A 19,774-nucleotide genomic window follows, 5' to 3' on the forward strand; every position below is an offset into this window, starting at 1 on the left:
AAAAAAAAAAGGATGCATAATAATGTGTGTGGATAACTTTATTGAGTAAATGCAAAGGCATAAAAAAAACCCATTAATTTGAAAGCATTCTTAAATACAAATGGTTCTTATAATCACAGCACCATATGCCGCTAAACTCGCACATCCCAGGCTGCGAGTCTGGCTGTTGCAGCATCCAGGGACCAATGTGCCCCTTTGCTCTGACCTGTTCATGGTTGTTATTTACATGACATGTATGTCATAACTGTACACCCTGTGGCTCAGCGCCACAGGGGTGGTCACTGGTGGTGGTAACCTTCTATGTTTGAGGAGCATTCTGCTCCAAGTTGGTCTCCTGAGTGTTAAGAGCTGAACCAGGGAGAGCTGGTCCCAGCTGATGCTGGATGGAGGGGAATTTTCTACGGCCTGATTCTGACGTGTCAGCACCTCTAGGTTTATCTGCACTCCTTTGTTATTGGATTTCTTTTAACCTTAGTGAGACCCCAGGAAGTGGGTAGGCATCTGTTTGACGACTCTCAGAGCCTTTCTGGACTTCACCGTGCTCTAGCAGGGCAAGGGGCTGCACTGGTGTCGTGGGTAGGATTCCCACACGAATTCTGGGATAGGCAGCAAAGTTGCTAGCAGTGGGAGTCCTGCTTGGGTCTTACGGGGAGTCTGGTAGGAAAGGCAGGGCCCAGCTTCTGACTCTTGATGTCTGGTGGAGCTGGCAAGACTCTGGTTAGTCTCAAGGGAGCAGGGAGGGAGGAACTCCAGAGAGCCTGGAGCAGTACCCGGTGTGTAGTGGTTTTTGGAATGACCCTTGGACCTAATATGCACAGATAAGCCCATGCCGGGGAGGCTGAGCAACCTGGTTTTTAGCAGAGGCAATGGTTCCCCCTAAGCAAGCCGGGTTTCTACGCTTCCATTCACGAGTCAGCCCACACACTCACAGTGCATTCTGCTCATTCAAGTCGGTCCTGAATCACGCTTGCTTTCTCCCTAGCAACCATTTGACAGGGTGGGAAGTGAAAGCCCCGGGAGACAAGGCAACGTGTGTGCGGTCACACAGTCGCAGCAGCATGTGCTACCAGGACGATTTCTAAAGCATATGTTCTTCCTAGTTAACTGCCGCCAGAGATGCAGGGGGTGGGGAGTGGGGGCAGAGGGCCAACCGCTGGTACCACAAGAGGCCAACCTTGGAACTACTTTGATCTTAAGCTTCCAGCCTTCCGAAGCTTCGAGGAAATAAGTACCTGTGGGTTTTTAAGCCCTTCAGAGAGTGCTATTTTGTTACGGCATCCCAGTATTAAGCATTTTGTATTAGAACCCTTCTGGAAGGGGAGAGATGAAGATGAGGGCATGGGGAGGGTGAGTGGTTTACACTGGGAGATGATCTGAGAGTCAGCCAAGGGGGCTGAGATTGGAAAAACAGGGAAAACTTGATCTGAGGGCAGCTGTGAGTTGATGGGGAGCACCGTGCATCATATGCCTTAAGGAGACTCCGCCAGACACCCTCCTAACTGAGGGCTGCTGCTTGGGTCCATACCCACTGGGTACCATGTGGCTGAGTTAGTGTGGTCTTCAGTGCAGGGGCTGGCAGGTGACAAACTGTGTCCATTTGGTGGCTGCTGTAGTAGCTAGAGTCCCCCCAGAGGATTGCTGAGCTGGAGCACAGAGTGTCTCTGGTACTCAGAGCCCTAGAGCCAAGGACATTATATTGTTTTGGCTTCAGAGTCAAGAACAGCAGAGTTTGGAAAGAGAGACCAGCTAGCCCCAGGGACAGGCACACAGTGGGAAGGAGAGCCACCTGGGCTCCAGGACAATGCCAGCAGCCTTCTAGAACACAAGGTTTATGCTGTCTGGGGTTTAAAATGCGTAGAGAAAGAAATCCCCCTGGTTTCCCCACTGGGAGCCTGCAGGGGCTTAGATCCCAGCCGACCCCTTTGCTGAGTTCCTGAGGCTTCTAGTTTGTATTTGCTGCTGTTGCTGCTCTTCAGATACCAGACTCCTCAGAAGTTTTCCTCCTCTCTATGCAGGCTGTGAAGTTACTGCTCCATGTCTTAATGTAGTCTCCAATCGTCTCCAATCGTTGCTACTATAAATACTCAAGTTTCTTCTGGAGTGCTGTGATGGTTTGTATATCCTTGGACCAGGGAGTGGCACCATCTGAAGGTGTGGCCTTGTTGGAATAGGTGTGACCTAGTTGGAATGGGTGTGTCACTCTGGGTATGGGTATAAGATCCTCACCCTAGTTGCCTGGAAGTCAGTCTTCCACTGGCAGCCTTTGGATGAAGACATAGAACTCTCAGTTCCTCCTGCACCATGCCTGCCTGGATACTGCCATGCTCCCACCTTGATGATAATGGACTGAACCTCTGAACCTGTAAGCCAGCCCCAATTAAATGTTGTTTTTTAAATAAAACTTGCCTTGGTCATGGTGTCTGTTCACAGCAGTAAACCCTAACTAAGACAAGTGCCAAGGGGTTCCTTACTTTGGTTATCACAGTGAGGGGTCCTAGAGTTCACCTAAGCCAACCTCTTCATTGTAACAGTGGAGTGACTCAGGTGTGGCTTGGTTGGCAGCACTTGGATGGTTGGTGTGTGTGGTGTGGCTGTTTGCTCTGAACTATGTCCTCATACTCTGAGAGCTCATGAAACTTAGAAAACTCACGTGCGCTTCCTCCAGGTTATGTAAGTAACACATGATTGGATGGGGAGAAGAGACTTTGTTAGAACTGTCCACAAGCTTTGGGAGCCAGGCTGACTCCATGACAGGTTTTAAACTGGCAGTTCAGAGACTAGGCCTAAATTTTTGTTTCCCAGAACTGGGCAAATCAGTTACTGGAAAAACCACAGGCCATGGACAACCAATCAGAAGCTGCCTTGCCACCTGGCCCGAGGCAAGAACAGTGAGTCAGCAACAGTTTCCAGGCTTCCCCAGCAACAGTTTCCAGTACCCACCACCCCACAATGGTTCTGGAATGTCCCTAGAAGCCTAGCCAATCCCAAAGACCCACCATACCCCAAGAGCCAACCAATCAAAGTAAAGGTCTCCCACCCCTCCCAGATTGTCCTCTAATCTGCTTTAAATTGGGCCTGGGAGCTCACCTGGGTGTCTCTACATTGGCCAATGGATTTCGAAGACCTTGCATGTTGGACTTCTGCAGAATAAAATGCTCTTTGCTTCTGCATACTATCTGAGTCTGGGGTATCATTCTTTGGTGAATCACGGACCCTTATAAGGGTAGGGATGCAGCTTTCTGGAACTGTCATTAGAGCTGAGGTTGGGCTTCTGAGTCACGGATGTTCCTGACCATATCAGCTCAGGCTAGGCTTGGGTGGAATCACTCTTTGGTCTGCCCTTGTGCCCTGAATGGGGAGACTATTTTTTTCATGTTTCCCCAGTAAAAGTCACAAAACAAGGAGAGACGGCCTGGCTCAAAGCCATTTTTCATTTGTATCATAAAATAGCTACAGGGTTGAACTGTCTAACCCCTTTCAACCTTACTGTCACCTTGAATATGGAAATGAGACAAGGGCTTACACTCTTCTACTCTGCACAAAAGGTTAGCAAATGAAGGCTGTGATGTGTACTGTCACAAGCATGTGCAAGGCCTTCAACCAGGGGCTCCCCTAACACATGCAAATTTTCATTCAAGGCCTTTTGTACTGGTCTACACACTCCCCTCCCCACAATCTGGGGCGACTGCCTCTTTGCATATCATTTGCATGTATTTGCATAATGGACTCTAATTCTAAACATGTAAGAGTCACTAAAATGAAAATCTAGCTTGACATGCTTAAAATGTAGAGCCAAAATTTAAAAATGTGTCAGAATAAGGATAAGTGTGTGTGTGTGTGTGGGGGGGTGCCCACAGACAGATGTCACAGGAAGGCCTCTTCCTCCTCCCTAAAATTTCCATGCTTGGGTCATCATCTCAAGGGATGGAGAGGGCATCCTCCTCCTGCGTGTTTAGTTGATTGCCACAGTCCTGGTCGGGCACTGGCATTTGCACCTGGCACAGGCAAGGACAGGAGTGGTGACAAGCCAAGTGGCTAATAAGGTACCGAGCATTTCTTATGTCACATACATTGCTGGAAGGGCAAACCTTTGCAGGCACATGGACAGACAGGAGGTGCTCTTTTTAGCTCCATGCTGCAACTGACAGATGGAAGCCAGCAGACCCCATTGGTGAGCACACAGCTTAGGAATGGTGAGCGGGATTCAGCAAACCCTGGCTCTAAGAACTGCACTTTCACCTTTCTTGGTGTTTATCAGTGCTGGCGATGGAAGCCTGAGCCCTAAGTAAACTTGGCAAGCTTGCCCACTGAGCCACATTCCCCACCCTTCTCTGCTTGAGGCCCTCCACTCTGCCTATGTTCCGCATGGCCAGAGGCTATGATTTACCACCTCTGGGAATTCATTTTCTAGGCTGAGTTTTTCTCTCTCACCTAAAAAAATGGTACGTTTAAGCTTATATACACACATTTGTTGTACTGATAATTCATACTAACAACTCCATTTAATTTCATTATTTTAAATGACTTCTTGAGTAGATTCTCCTTCACACTCCAGGGTTTTTTTTGTCTACTGCCTTTTTAATCCTCTCTTAGGCAATCACAGGAGTCAGAACTATTTATGTCCCATCACTGAGCCCAGTCAACTCTTAAGACTCACGAACAATGGCAGCAAAATATTTTGTTATCGTTTTAAGCCTCTTTACACGCATTTTGATTTTTATTTCTTTTTTCCTTTGAGAAAGGATCTCCTTATGTAGTCCATACTAGCCTTAACCTTGCAATTCTCCTAAGTGCTGGAACATAATAAGAGTGTGTCCCCACACCGTCTTGAAGAGAGATGGCTCAGTGGTTAAGAGCACTGACTGCTCTTCAGCGGTCCTGAGCTCAATTCCCAGCAGCTACATGGTGGCTCATGACCATCTGTAATGGTCATACGATGCTGTCTTCTGCTGTGTCTGAAGGTAGTAACAGTATAACCATGTATATGAAGTAAGTAAATATTTAAACAAAGAAACCCTAGAACACAGTGTAACGGTTTAAGGATCTGCCAAAGGTCACGGTCCTTAACTTTACTTCCAAAGCCACAGTGTTGGGAAGCTGGCCCTAAAAGGAAGAATTTGGAATTTAAGGCTACAGGAATGTAATAAGGTTATTTTTGAGGGAGTGAGCTTCTTTAAAATGTATGCTGGGTTCTCTTTTCTCCTGTTCTCTCGCCTCTTCTGTAAGACGGCAAAACCTGAGGATCCTCCTGGACAAGGATGTAGGTCCCTGCCCATGAAGAAAACGTGCTGAACTTCCTAATGCCCAAGATCTTCTTCTAACTGGGAAAGGATGTCTGGACCACTGACATTTAATCCCTCCATCTGACAGATGAGAAGGCATTCCCCCCCCCCCCCATAATAAAATGATTTACAGTTAACCACTGCTACATAGGGTTAGATGGGGAAGCGAGTCAGGCCAACACACTTCATGGCTAATTCCACTGATGTTCCCAAGTCCTCAGGCTCTTTATTACATTCCGTGTGCTTCCAGAACTCTAATGTGCTCTGCCCTTTGAACTCCAATGACTCCTTTTTACTTTAAAGACCACATATAATAAATGCTAATTCTTTGGAGCATGGTTTTGCTTAGAATTAAATAGGCATCACTGAGTTCAGGGGATACAGCTCTCAAGAGGCAAGCCAGGTCTCTCGACCTTGACTAAAGAGCTTGCAGCACAAATCTTTGCTGCTTCCCCTTCTCCAAGGCAGCCACAATCCACAAGCCCCTCCCATCAATTTGGGCATCCATTCACAGGGCAGACAGGCAGAAGCTCTCTCTGCTCAGGCCTCTGAGCTAACCTGGTGGGTTCCAGAAATGTCCAGAGATCACAGGTTCAACAGCCGGACTGAGGTCCATGGCTCCGCTGGGAACTGCTTCCCAGAGCACAGTCTCTAGAACACAGGCAAGCAAGAAAACCACATGAGTCAGGCCTGCGTGCTCTGACGCACCTGTGGCCTCTGGCCAATGTGAGTTTACCTTGTGTTGTAGCTCTGGGAGGCTGACAGCTCTCTAGCAAAACAGGTACGTGCACATGGGAGCATGCCTGCAAATGCGTGTGTGCTCACAACCACATGCTCATGCCCTCTTTTGTTTATCTTTCCCTGGTTCCTCCTGACTTCACATACACACACCACAGCCCCTTTTCTAGGAACAAGGAACAGACATGCATGATACATTTGTAGGTTGTGTCACCCTAACCCCCAATTGGCTCCAAGCTATCATATGGTTAAATCATTTGTCTAAGGTCCAAAGGTTGCCTCATAAAAGCTCAGCTTTCTTTGATCCTAAATGCTCGAGAGAGAAAGAGAGAGAGAGAAAGAGAGAAAGAGAGAGAGAGAGAGAGAGAGAGAGACTGACTTAAGACAGGGATCTTTGATTCAGGAAAATGTCTTATATGAGCAGAGGAATGTCAGATAAAGACAATCTCATTGTTATTGAGAATATAACCATTGTTATTGATGACCATAATTTAATACTCTGTGTTCCCAGATGCAGCAACACACAGGCAACTCTGTGCCTTTTATCATCAGCCTTTGGTTATCTGCCTTAGTCACTGTGATTTAACCCAGACAAACAAGAAGCCCCGTGGAGTCTTAGAAGGCTTCTCAGTCTTGAAAACTTTGCTGGGAATGTTCCAGGGGCTGGGGAGCTTGCAAGCTCTGATCCAAGGCGTGTTCTACCTCCTAACTGTGCTCTGTCTAAAGCACCAGGGTTGGATCAGTGCTTCAATGCTATCGCCCTCCCACCTAGTAAGAGCTACAGTAAACACCTGCAGAAGAACGAGGCCCTCTGCAATCTCTGTCTGAAGTAGAATGTTTATTTTCTACAAGTGACCATCCCAGCACATATAAACCTGCTCATCTTCCTCAGAGTGGCTTTGGCACTCCTACGGAGGTAGTCTTTGTTCCCTCCCCTGAGTATGGTGGGACCAGTGACTATGGCTGAGTGACTTCTAAGCCTAGACATGAAGGGTGTGGTCTCTTTTCTTGTGTTCTTGGGGTACTTACTCTTCGAAGCCAGTGCGCATGCTGTCTGAACACCTGAACAGCCCACGACATAGAAGGGAACAGAGGCAGAACTCTGGCCTTCAGTGCTAGTGAACTTGTAGAGTTCACATTCTGGCTCAGTGGAGAAGGCCACTTAGCAGGCCTCCTAGCTAAACCTTTGACAGAGACAAATGGCCCTCTTTTCAAACTCCAGTCTTATGAATGGAACGAGGGATGAATACAGTTTTCAGTCCTAAGTTTGAGTGGCTTGCTAGGAACTGTAGTGAGTGAGATACCACCCCTACATAGTATTCAGGAACCATCCTGGGTTTCAACATGGGGGCTGGGGGTGGAGAAATGGACTTTAAATGTCTTCCTGGCCTGCCTCTTTCTGTAGCTCTGTGACTTCTATGATTGGTACAGTGTCTCTCCCACCAAGAAGAAGAGAGCAAGCACATAGTAGGAGTGTTACAAAGCTCCTATCACATGGGACAGAATAAAGCTGGAGGCAACTGGTTCCTGCAGATTGAAGGTGTGGCTTCCTGCAGAGGCTCTGTTCTAGAAGGGAGGAAAATCTGCAGAGAGAGCCTGCACCAGCAAGAGAATGGGTGCCCTGGAGACGCCCCAGACAAAGTGAGAGTTGGAATCAGATGAGTGAAAAGGTCAAGGCAGCCTCTAATAAGATAACAGGGTCATCAACATTCAGGGGACACCTTGTTGTCATCAGAGGAAAGAGAACAAGTTCTGATGGCCTCGGACTCTGTCGAGTTAAGAAGAGGCCAGAGTAGTGCCAGTGGGAGGAAGAGGGCACATTGTCAGCAAGCCCTTGGGTCCTGGTGTGCAACATGCGACTATAGTGAACGAAGGTGCTGCATATTTCAGAATGACGGGAGGGAAACCTTGAAATGCTGGGTGTGCTGGCACACACCTCTAATCCCAGCACTTGGGAGGCCTGGGCAGGAGGTTGCAAGGTGGAGGCCAGTCTAGGTTACATAGAGAAACTGTGTCAAAAATAAAAGAATTTTAAATGTTTTCACCCACAAGGAAAGTATAGCTTTCCCAAGTCAGTCAAAAATGAATGAAGACAGCCAGGCAGTGGTGGTAAACACCTTGAATCCCTGCACTCAGGAGGCAGAGGCAGGCGGGTTTCTAAGTTCAAAACCAGCCTGGTCTACAGAGGGAATTCCAGGACAGCCAGGGCTACACAGAGAAAACCTGTCTCAATGCCCCTCCCAATCCCCACAAAAAAAAGCAAGACTTTAAAATTACGGAGCACATTCCTCGAGAACTTGAGCCAGGCGATCAAAGCCAGCACTGGCTGTACTAGAGTCACGATGACAGTTTACACGTTGACATGAAGTGGCACCTTACATTTGCCGTTTGCTCCCTTATGCCTGTAATCCCAGTACAATAATAAAACACAAGAAAAAGTCCCAAATTGAGGGCCACTTTACTCCTCAGAATTGCCAGGGTTGGGCCAGGGAGATGGCTTGGTGGGTATGGATCTTGCCATGCAAGCCTGGTGACCCGGGTTCCATCTCTGGAACCCACATGAAGGTGTAAGAAGAGATTTCCCTTCTTGGCCCAAGGCCTCTGCTTTCAGGTTTTCACTTTTGTTGAGGACTGGGTATGGAGAGCTGACAAGGGACTCTATGAAGGGTCTCCTCCAAAGAAGCAAGGGACAGATCTATGGGAGATATCCAAACTGAGGCAGGGTAGAAAGAACAGAGAAAGTCAATGGATGTGGGGAGACGGAAGCTCCTCACCCCAGGATCTAGTTTGTGCCCCACACTGGCAGAGTCAGTGGAGAGAGAGACTGGCCTGTGGACAAGCTTGTGGAACATTTTTTTGATTGATGGAAGAAAGCCCACTGTGGGCGGTGCCACCCCTGGGGCAGGTGGTCATGGGTGCTATAAAAAACAGGCTCAGCAGGCCATGGGGACCAAGCCAGTAAGTAACTTTCCTCCATGTCTACAGCTTCAATTCTTGCTTCCGAGTTCCTGGCCTGTCTGACTTTACTTAGCGATGGGCTGTGATGTGGAACCACAGCTGAAAGAAACTTTTCCTCTGCTCGTTGCTTTTGGTCATGGTGTTTGTCACAGCAATAGAAACCCTGACCAAGAGACTGCCCTCAAGACGCCTTGCACAAGGATATTAAAAGCAGTAACACATTTACCTCACTCTTAATACAGCTTTGAGTTTAGCTGTGTTAGGACTCCTTTCCCTCACCTGCAAACCTGGACAGTGCACCCTATCAACAGCCTCACAGCATCATGTACAATAAGACAAAACAGGAAACTAGCTCGTATATTTCACGCTTAGTAATTTTTATTTGTGTGCACATTTGTGTATATGAATGCATGCCACCATGTATATGCGGAGTTCAGAGGGCAAAGCTTTGCACTCTACCTTGTTTGGCTCTTTACTCACTGGCTCCTGTTTGTCACTGGCCCACGAGCCTCTGGGGATTCTCCTGGTGGGAACTCTCAGGTTACAGAGGCTCACACTATATGCTTGGCTTTTACGTGGGTTCTGAGGGTTTGAACTCAGATCTTCACGCATGCCTAGTGACTGTCTCCCTAGCCCCATTTTCTACTTACATTTTAAACTCCACTTACTTTTAAAGCTTTGACCTTGAAATCTTGTTGAAAATCACACCTTTTGAATCGTGTAACTTAAAAAGCCACTAAACTGCCCGAGGGATGGCACGATTGATGAAGGTGCTGGGTACCAAGCCTGGTACCTGAATTTGATCCCAAGACCCACATTGTGGCAGGAGGGAGCCGAATTCTTTAAGCTCTCCTCTGGCTCCCACACATGCTCTATGGTATACTGGTGCATGTGCGTATTTATGTATGCATATACATACATACATACATACATACATACATACATACATACATATACATATACATACACACAAGTAAAAAGACCACTAAATCACATATAATTGAACAGACATTTTAAAGTACGACTCTCTTGAGAAGCCCACACCATGACTCATATGTTTCTCTGCTTAAAAACCCTATTAACTGCTTCCCACTGCCTCCTCTTGGGATTCTTTTCTGTGACACCAAGTTCTCATTACTTAAGTGAAGGTCTCTAAGCCTGGGTAGAGGCTCTTTGGGCTATTGGAGGCAGTGCTGGGCTGCGTCTCCCTTCCACTGCTGACACAAGCCACTGGCTTCACAGGTTGATATACATAAGTTCCCTCGGAGCCTACAATCACATCTTAGGATGAGGCCCAATGGGATTCCCTCATGACTCCCAAAGACTTCTCGAATGGCATCTGACCTGAGCCACCAGCATCTGCCTACCCTAGGCTTTAAATCTCCAAACCCAGAGGGAGTGGGGAAAGATACTAAGCCCCAGCTCGATCATACCCAAGAAACCCTTCCCTAAGGGATTCCAACACAGGAACACTTGCCAGAGTAACTAATGAACTGGGCCAGTAGTATGTTAGTGTCTTCTCTTAGCAACCCTTCCTCCTCACCAAAGTGCTTGCTGAAGACAGCAGAGAAAGATGGCAGCTGGAAAGGCTGGTGGCAAAGTCCCCGTGGAGGGGAGGCTGGTCTCAGGAGGGTAGAGTGCCTGCTTCCTTTGGTAGTAGAACAATGAAGGACATCTATGATTCAGCTGGAGGGAACCCAGGAAGGCTTCCTGGGAGGGATGACACCTAAGTCCTCTTATCCCCCTTCCCCTCCCCAATCTACTCATTTCTTTATTCATGAAGTCCACAAATATGTGTGGAGCATTAAGCTAAGGGGAGGGGCTTTACATTTCTCAGATAAACCAATCCTGATATTACCCATGGAGGATGCCCACAGCCTCATTCCTTGCCATGGGCAGGGAAATGTGTATCTGCAGAGAAATCTTTAGTATTTGCTGAGAAATAGTCTGTAGATGTGTGGCAAGTAATTAACAGAACAGAACAGAAATACACAGCACTGGGTACCTACAATGGCCCCAAGTACTTTACTCTTGGAAATTCACTTAGTATTCACAAAATTCTGGGAGATGAGTGTCGTTTTCCCTAAAGCTAAGATCCAGGGAAGTTAAGGATTTGTTCAGGGTTACAAACTCTAAATCTGAGGCAAGGCGAATGCTCTCCTACACACATAGGTGTGTGTCTCCACCTTTTCTACTCTCCTCCTCTCGGGCTACAGATGCTGACAGATGTAACCTCTGTAGTGTAATGCTTGACCGCTTCTCATAGCTCCTGGCCTCATCAAAGGATGCTTAGATCAGCAGGCCTTGGGAGTGACAAGTTGGTGACCCTGGATCTTGTAAGAGTCGGGTTCTCCAAGGCCGACTCCCTTTTCTCTTGCCTTCACTGAGGCATGCACGTAAAAGCTTTGTTTTAGGTGAACCCAGGGGAGTAAGGCTGTGATTCCAGCTGGAACAACACATGCCCTGAAAGGACCTACTTGTCCTAGGCTGAGGCTGGGACATTGGAGATGGGGCTCTTGGTTGTCCTTGCTTGAAGACACTCTCTTTAGTAATTGGAAGGTGGCTGCCCCCATGTCCTAGTTCTGGGATTAGAGAGGTGGTTTCTTGCCTCTGGGATGTCCTATGATCCTTCCCTACTCCCCTCAAATATATCTTCTCACCAGGTCATGTCTCATTTGGTTGGACAAGTTTGGAAAAGTCATTATTGAGCTACCAGCCTATCTCACCATGTAAGCACTACCGGCTGTGGAGTGACACCAAGGGATGGTGCTCCTTCTCTGTCCTCCTGGGGCGTAGTGGCTGAGCTACAGGAACATGGCTGACCCTGATCGCACTGACCACTCTAGACCTCTCCTGCTTACTTATGCTACCAAGTTACTAAGTTCTCTGTGCTTTATCATTCTCACCATAAAGTGCTAATGATGGCCTCACCGTGGGCTTACTGTGAGGATCTAAAGAGTTAACATATAGGTGATTAAAAACTATAAGTCTATACCAAGGTACATGGTATTATTAGAGTCCACACTGCTTAGTATGACAGCTACTGGCAGCAGGGGTCTAAGCACTCACGGTGTAGCTACACCCTACGAGTATAAATTCCTCCTCAAGTTTGAAGAGTTAAAGCATGAAAATAAAAGTTGAATATTCCCTCACATTCTGTATTACTCACATACGGAGATACCAACGTGGTGACAGTCTGGTACATAGTAATCAAAATACATCATTAAAAGTAGTTTTCCTTAGGATCTCTAGTTTAAAATAATGTTTGTGGATCGTATTGTGTTTCTATCGGTCAGTGCTGGTTTGAGTCTTTTTGCTTTAAAAATACCAAGGTCTAGAGTATAATAAACACCATAATAGTGGTCAATGTTCTGTCATGAGGACGCTTTTAAGTGTGATGGTCACCAACAGCATCAATGATACCCGGAGACTCAAGAACTAAACACCTCTGTTTTTGTTTTTTTTTTTGTTTTTTGTTTTTTTATTTTGGGTTTTTTGAGACAGGGTTTCTCTGTGTAGCCCTGGCTGTCCTGGAACTCACTCTGTAGACCAGGCTGGCCTCGAACTCAGAAATCCAACTGCCTCTGCCTCCCAAGTGCTGGGATTAAAGGTGTGTGCCACCAACGCCTGGCAACACCTCTATTCTTAATGGATTGAGTTGCAGGTCTAGCAAACTAGTTTCTGGTTCTGGTAGAGAAGATAACTTTGTGCCAGGATGGGGTGGGGCTGCAGAGCCCATAGCAGTGATACTCAGAAAAATCTGACAAAGAAACAGGCAAGTGCCCGGTAGCAAATCCCTGTCCCACCCTTCTTGGCACCTTTGGATGTGGCTTTTTCTGGAAACTATGCCCTCTGGCTGCCTGGCTCCCCTGCTCTCTGCATCCTTTTAAGTTAAAGCAAGCCAAGAACAAATGGAATGGAAGACTGTCTGTCTGCCCTTGGTAAGATTAATTTGCATTTGTAAAGCATGACCTCAAAGGAGATGCTTTTGATTCCTGGTTGGTCCTGTGTTGAGCACAGACTGAATGTGGGGCAGCCAGGCAGCTGGGGTTAGCCCCTGTGACAGGGAAGCTGCAGAAGGAGGCAGTCTCTGACAAGAAGGTGGCTTCTGGAGGACATCGCAGACCAAGGGAGCCTTGGGGAAGGAGTTGACATTCACATGGTTGTTTTCTACTGTGGATTCATGGTCTTGTTTCTTCTGGGATCCTACCAAAGGGATGCGTTTTAGTTGGCGGAGCCCAAATTCTGCCTCTGGTTCTCAGTGAGGTCACAGAGAGGCATGTGAGTCCAGAGAAGACCCAGCACTAAGGGATGGACCTGACCACTGTGAAGGAAACAGCTCCATAAAACTGATATTTAACAAAGCCGCCAATACTGAGGCTGAAGGAAAGATATCTTCCTTGTGGTGCTGGGCAAGCTGCATGTGGGAGAACGAAACTGTCTCTCACCCTGCACAAAAATCAATTCAAACCAGACCAAGACCTAGATATAAGACCCGAAATACTGAAACTGCTGGAGAAAAATATAGACGAAACATGCTGTGAAATACAGGCTCAGGCAAAGGATTTCTGAATAGCACTCAGGAAAGAATACCAAGAACGGACAGATGTGACATTGCTACATGGGAAAGAGTTCTATTTCCTTTTCCGTCCTGTGACAAAAGCTGCTGAAGGACTTGCTTTGGCTTACGGTTTGAGGAGGTGCAGCCGCTGGCGGGAGGAGGGAAGGTGGCAAGGGGCTCTGCTGTGCTGTCAGGAGCACGAGGCATCTGGCTCTTACGGCACCCATACTTGGGTCACGAGAGAGATGGAGGCTGGTACTCCACTGGTTTTCCAATTTTTATTCCAGTCCAGGCTCTGGTGCATGGGACAGTGCCATCCCCATACTCAAGTTGGGTCTTATCAGTTAAATCTCTCTGTTAACACTTTTACAGACACACCCAGAAGGATGTCTACAGGGTGACTCTAGAGCCTGTCAAGTTAACAATGAAGACTGACCATCCAACCCATAAGATGGGGAGCGGGTAGGGTCTTCGCCAGCTATACACATATGGTTTGTGTATGCTTGACCCAGGCAGTGGCACTATTAGAAGGTGTGGCCTTGTTGGAGTAGGTGTGTCACTGTGGTCCTGAGCTTTAAGACAACTCATCCTAGCTGCCTGGAAGCCAGTATTCTGCTAGCAGCCTTCAGATGAAGATGTAGAACTCTCAGCTCCTCCTGCACCATGCCTGCCTGGATGCTTCCATGTTCCCACCTTGATGATAATGGACTAAACTTCTGAACCTGAAAGCCAGCCCAATTAAATGTTGTCCTTTATAAGACTTGCCTTGGTCATGGTGTCTGTTCATAGCAGTAAAACCCTCACTAAGACAACGCCTGACAGGAGATTAATATCCAGAATATTTAAAAACAAAAAACCTAAACACCAATAAATAGGCAAATGAAGAAACCATTGCCCATTAATTAAAAGTGGCAAGCACATAAAAAGATCCAACGTTTTCAGCCCCCCAGGGAAATATAAATTGAACCTATGTTAAGGAGTAATTAGTATTGTGCTAATAAAAGCAAAGGGGGTACTCCATTCAGATTTCATCTCACCCTAGTCAGGATGGCCATGGTCAGGAAAACACAAAACAGCATTCTAGTGGTGTGAGAGGTGGATATAGGAAAACTTGAACTGGATATAGAAATAGTTGTTTATTTCTTATAGTACAGGGAATAAAACTCTAGGCGTTTAATGACTATCAGCCAACATAAAGTACTAGTATACTGTTGGTGGGAATATGAATTGTTTTGTTTCTAACTACTACAGAAATCAGCATGGATGTTCCTCAAGAACACTAGAAGTAGGACCACTGTGTGATCCCTCTATGCCACTCATGGGTATGTCCCTAAAGGCATCAAATCCAGCTTACAGTACAGGTACTGACAGACCGAGTTTATCAGAGCACCACTGACAACAGATGAGGTATGGAATCGGGCTAGGAGGTCATTAATGGATGAAACAGAATGTGAACATACATGCAGTGGCGTAAAGCTTAGCCTTAAAGCATGAACTCCTGTCACTTTCAGAAAAATGAAAGGATCCTCACATTAACCAAAAACAGTCAGACTCAGAAGGGCAAGTCATATGCATTTGTCCTTTGTGGAATCTCAATTCTAAAAGGACATTAAATTAGAAGGAGGGCTAGCTGGGAAGAGGAAATTTACCAGAAAGAGACGAGGAACAAGAAAGGACAATGTGGGGGTGGGTAATAAAAACAAAACAAAACAAGACTTACAGAGCTCAGGCCATTCCTCCTCCTCCTTGTGAGTGGGAAGAGGGCTCGCAGACATAGTCTCTAAGGAGGTGACATCACCCCAATACAGACGCTTGCCTTTATTCGCCACCTCCTGTGTTTAATTTCAATTTACAGGCATTTCTACTCACAGTGGTGGTACCACTGTACCACTTTCATCACTGCTGTGGTGGACTCTGGGCATTAAATGACTATCAGCCAACATAAAGCAGAGTTGCTATGGTGACCTACAGACGACCTTGGCTTGAAGTCATGGCAATGAAATAAGTAGAGAACCACAGCTGTGACAGCTAGGTCTATGGTGATGGCTATGGGGCTGCTGATACTGTGGAAGAAGGGAAGTGTCACCTGACTCTCACTTCAGTCTGCAATTTCGGACACCACCCACAACTGCTCCCAGCTTGCATTTGGTCTCAAGGGGGAGGATGCGAGGGTATACAGAAGGCTAAAGATAAGACATGAAGTTAGGATTCTTTAGTGTAGTCTTTTGTGAGTTGCTTCTACTTCTGTAAGCAACCACAATAAACACATTAGTTCACCAGGTTGTGCGTGGAGGGCATCCTTTCTTTGGTCTGTGGTGCCTACATGGGATGAGTAGACATTTCTCATGTACTCATAAAAAAGTCATGTGATGCCTGGGGCTGGACAGGAACTGACAGAGTCAAAGATGAGGGAGGGCATCCATCTTTTCCCATGTGGCCTGAGGAGATAAACCTCTTGGCTGCAGTGGTAGATGTGGGTGACAAGACCGGGATGGGTCGCTACAGAGGGAGTTGCCCAAGTGAAGTAGAAACATCTAAGGGTACTTGGGTACATGAGTGGCAGCTCAAGGAGGTTGGGACGGAGTTGTCTATTTCTTCCAGTACAGGGAGCATGAAGAAAATAAAATAGGTCTGTGCTAATAGCTCTGTCTGGGATTCCAAAACTTGGGACCTGTGGGAAGAATCTGATAGTAAGGAGGAACAGAATGAGATACAAATGACAGTGAGGGATTTGGGCACAAGAGAAGGGGCTTTGAAACTTAACTCACCAGGCCAGACAGAGCTGTGCTCAATGGAGAGCTAAGGAAGAAGGATGCGCCGGGCGTGGTGGCGCACGCCTTTAATCCCAGCACTCGGGAGGCAGAGGCAGGTGGATTTCTGAGTTTGAGGCCAGCTTGGTCTACAAAGTGAGTTCCAGGACAGCCAGGGCTTATGCAGAAAAACCCTGACTCGAAAAACCAAAAAAAAAAAAAAAAAAAAAAAAAAAAGGAAGGAAGAAGGACACTCAGTAGGGACCTTGGGTACGGAGCCTTGGTGGCCTTGGTGATAGGATATGATCTTCATGAGGCAAAAGAGGTTTCTGACTTTGGGATGTAAAGTGGGATATAAATGCCATAGCAACTGAAATGCCATAGCAACTGAGAGGGGACGAAGACAAGGAGGAGGAGACAAGAGGGGCCCACGTGGGTCAGACAAAAGCAAACATGACAAGATTTGTGTTGAGCCAGAGTTCCCAGGGCAGAAGAAGACACAAAACGCTCATGAACTTCTAGAAGGCTGTGGAATCCAATCACCATTTCACCAAAGGAGTGAATTTCCATTGCTCCCCTTGCTATGGGAAAGGCAAACGTGAGGGGCGGGAATAATTCCACTGGTGTCAAGTGAGGTGGCCCAGCTTGCCAGAGGGGAGAGGGTCACGCAGTGTGCAGAAGCCCACAACCGAATAATGGATTTACTCATCTTCAAATAATGCCAAGTATATTTGGGCTTTGGTGGATGTTAGAGCTAGGTATATCTTAATTCATGGTAACCCCTAAAGGCATTGGGGCAAAAGACAGGAGTGTATATACAGAAATAGAGCAGGTATACAAAAAAGACCGAGCTTGTCCTGGGTGTGGAAAATTATTCTTCTTCCCCCGTGAACTGTGTACACGTCTCAGCTGAGAGAAAGCATAATGAGGGGGGATGCACTAGTGGGAATGTACTCCACTTACACCAGTGGATGTGCTGGTGGGATGCACCTACCACCAAGCAGACAAGTTTGCTTAAGGGTGCAAACCGTAAAAGGCAGTCCTGAGTCCAAACGAAATGGCAGTCTGTAAACATGAGATTATTTGCTCAGTCCAAAGCCCTTTTGACAGGCTGGTGTGGTCAGAGATAAAGCCTGATTGCTCATGGAGAGTGACTGGATTAGGGAGTTAATAATGTAGCGTCCCCATCCAATCCATGGTACCCACCACTGATCTTCTGGCAGAACAAACAATAAATGAGACATGTTTTTTGTACTGTATTGAGCACTGCTAACATATTTCTTGAACTTTTTAGCCACCCAAGACTAATTCACATTCACTTGGAGCAGGTGGTGGTGGACCCTATCAGAGATCTTGCTCACATTCTATAAAGAGGTTTCAGTGTGAACCTTTCATTGTCTTACAGAAAAAATAATTTGGATGAATAGCAAGAACAGCATTGGAGAATTAAATGCCAAAGGCACCTCTGTTAATGGAAAAAAAAAAGGTATGCACACAGATTGTTGAAATTATTGAATAAAACCCTCATCCCCTTGGGGTGGGCTGTATCCTGATGAATTGCTGACTACAGAGGCACGTGAGGCCCCAGCTGGGCCACTGCTGCTGTGTGTACCCCAGAACGGGACGGTGAATTCCTGTTGGTGAAGATGCTTCATACTCTGGAACGCAGGGCAAACAGAAAGTAGGTTTGGACTGAGTTGTAAGCACCATGCCTACTGGGTGATGTTCATAGTGCTGAGAGGCTCCAAGCAGTTCTGTGAGGGAGACTGGCTCTGCTCAGCTAGGGATGGTATACTATCAGGGGACAAGCACTTTCCAGTATAATAGTGGCATGACTGTTAAGGGGGCAACCAACTACTTCCTGTTTGGGTTTAAGGCATGCGCCACTGGAAGGAACCCCTATTTGGTACTTTAAGCCAGGGAGAAAGTGTCTGTGAAAAATCACAGGTCTTTTTTTTTTTTTAATTAGGTATTTATTTCATTTACATTTCCAATGCTATCCCAAAAGTCCCCCACACGCTCCCCCACCCACTCCCACTTCTTGGCCCTGCCGTTCCCCTGTACTGAGGCATATAAAGTTTGCACGACCAATGGGCCTCTCTTTCCAGTGATGGCCGACTAGGCCATCTTCTGATACATATGCAGCTAGAGACACGAGCTCCGGGGGGTACTGGTTAGTTCATATTGTTGTTCCACCTATAGGGTTGCAGATCCCTTTAGCTCCTTGGTTACTTTCTCTAGTTCCTCCATTGGGGGCCCTGTGATCCATCCAATAGCTGACTGTGAGCATCCACTTCTGTGTTTGCTAGGCCCTGGCATAGTCTCACAAGAGACAGCTATATCTGGGTCCTTTCAGCAAAATCTTGCTAGTGTATGCAATGGTGTCAGTGTTTGGAAGCTGATTATGAGATGGATCCCCGGATATGGCAGTCTCTAGATGGTCCATCCTTTCGTTTCAGCTCCAAACTTTGTCTCTGTAACTCCTTCCATGGGTGTTTTGTTCCCAGTTCTAAGAAGGGGCAAATTGTCCACACTTTGGTCTTCATTCTTCTTGAGTTTCATGTGTTTAGCAAATTGTATCTTAGATCTTGGGTATCCTAAGTTTCTGGGCTAATATCCACTTATCAGTGAGTACATACCTTGTGAGTTCCTTTGTGATTGGGTTACCTCACTCAGGATGATGCCCTCCAGGTCCATCCATTTGCATAGGAATTTCATAAATTCATTCTTTTTAATAGCTGTGTAGTACTCCATTGTGTAAATGTAACACATTTTCTGTATCCATTCCTCTGTTGAGGGGCATCTGGGTTCTTTCCAGCTTCTGGCTATTATAAACAAGGCTGCTATGAACATAGTGGAGCATGTATCTTTCTTACTAGTTGGAACATCTTCTGGATATATGCCCAGGAGAGGTATTGCGGGATCCTCCTTTGGGGGGGGGGGGTTACATATTTGTCAAATTGTTTTCTAAACATCAGTGTTTATACCTGCAGGTTAGCACTGCTATAGGCCACAATCAAAGGAAACCCTTTATAGCGGACAACGGCTGTGAGATTTATAATTATCCAAATGGCTGAGGACAAATGTCTATAGCTGTAGATGCCACTGCTACTGAGACAAAGCAGTCAAATACTCAGGAAAACAAAACAAAACAAAACATAGATTCAGGGAACACTGTAGAAAAGATGAGAAAGAATGTGAGAGAGCCGGGGATGTGGCTCGATGGGTAAGAGCATTTGCTGTGCACATTTGAAGGCCTGAGTTTATCCGCAGCTCCCTGAGAAGGCTAGGTCTGGCCAAAAGCACCTATGACTCTAGCACCATGACTGCAGAGATGGGGAGACGCCAGGGCTTGCTGGCTGGCCAGCTCAGGTGAATAAAGATGAGTTCCAGGTTCAGCGAGAGACCTTTCTCAAAGGGAGAAAGCAGAGAGCAACAGAGGAAGACACCCGATGTCCCTCTCTGGTCTTTTCACTCACACACAT

At 46.7% G+C, this 19,774-nt stretch overlaps 1 protein-coding gene and 1 long non-coding RNA gene across 13 annotated transcripts in view; one reads left to right on the forward strand and one right to left on the reverse strand.

The window, feature by feature from the left end:
* Gm16252 overlaps window positions 1-2,175 on the forward strand; it is a 31,309-nt gene extending 29,134 nt beyond the window's left edge. For all 3 annotated transcript variants that reach the window (XR_003948081.1, XR_003948082.1, XR_003948084.1), the window contains one exon: window positions 2,016-2,175. This is a non-coding gene — a long non-coding RNA (predicted gene 16252). The remainder of the gene's footprint in view (window positions 1-2,015) is intronic.
* Window positions 1-19,774, reverse strand: part of Tmem108 (transmembrane protein 108) — a 278,965-nt gene that overhangs the window by 18,247 nt on the left and 240,944 nt on the right. For 5 of the 10 annotated variants that reach the window (XM_006511864.4, XM_006511863.4, XM_006511865.4 and 2 more), the window contains one exon: window positions 5,841-5,933. The exons of 4 other annotated variants lie outside the window; for them this stretch is intronic. In XM_006511864.4, the coding sequence (XP_006511927.1) occupies window positions 5,841-5,933 (93 nt within the window). Of the gene's footprint in view, window positions 1-5,840; window positions 5,934-6,018; window positions 6,145-19,774 lie in introns of those variants that run through there. One more of the 10 variants, XM_006511867.4, reaches the window with a different exon arrangement.

This window comes from Mus musculus, chromosome 9 (genome assembly GCF_000001635.26).
Source record: "Mus musculus strain C57BL/6J chromosome 9, GRCm38.p6 C57BL/6J".
Classification (NCBI taxonomy): Eukaryota; Metazoa; Chordata; class Mammalia; order Rodentia; family Muridae; genus Mus; species Mus musculus.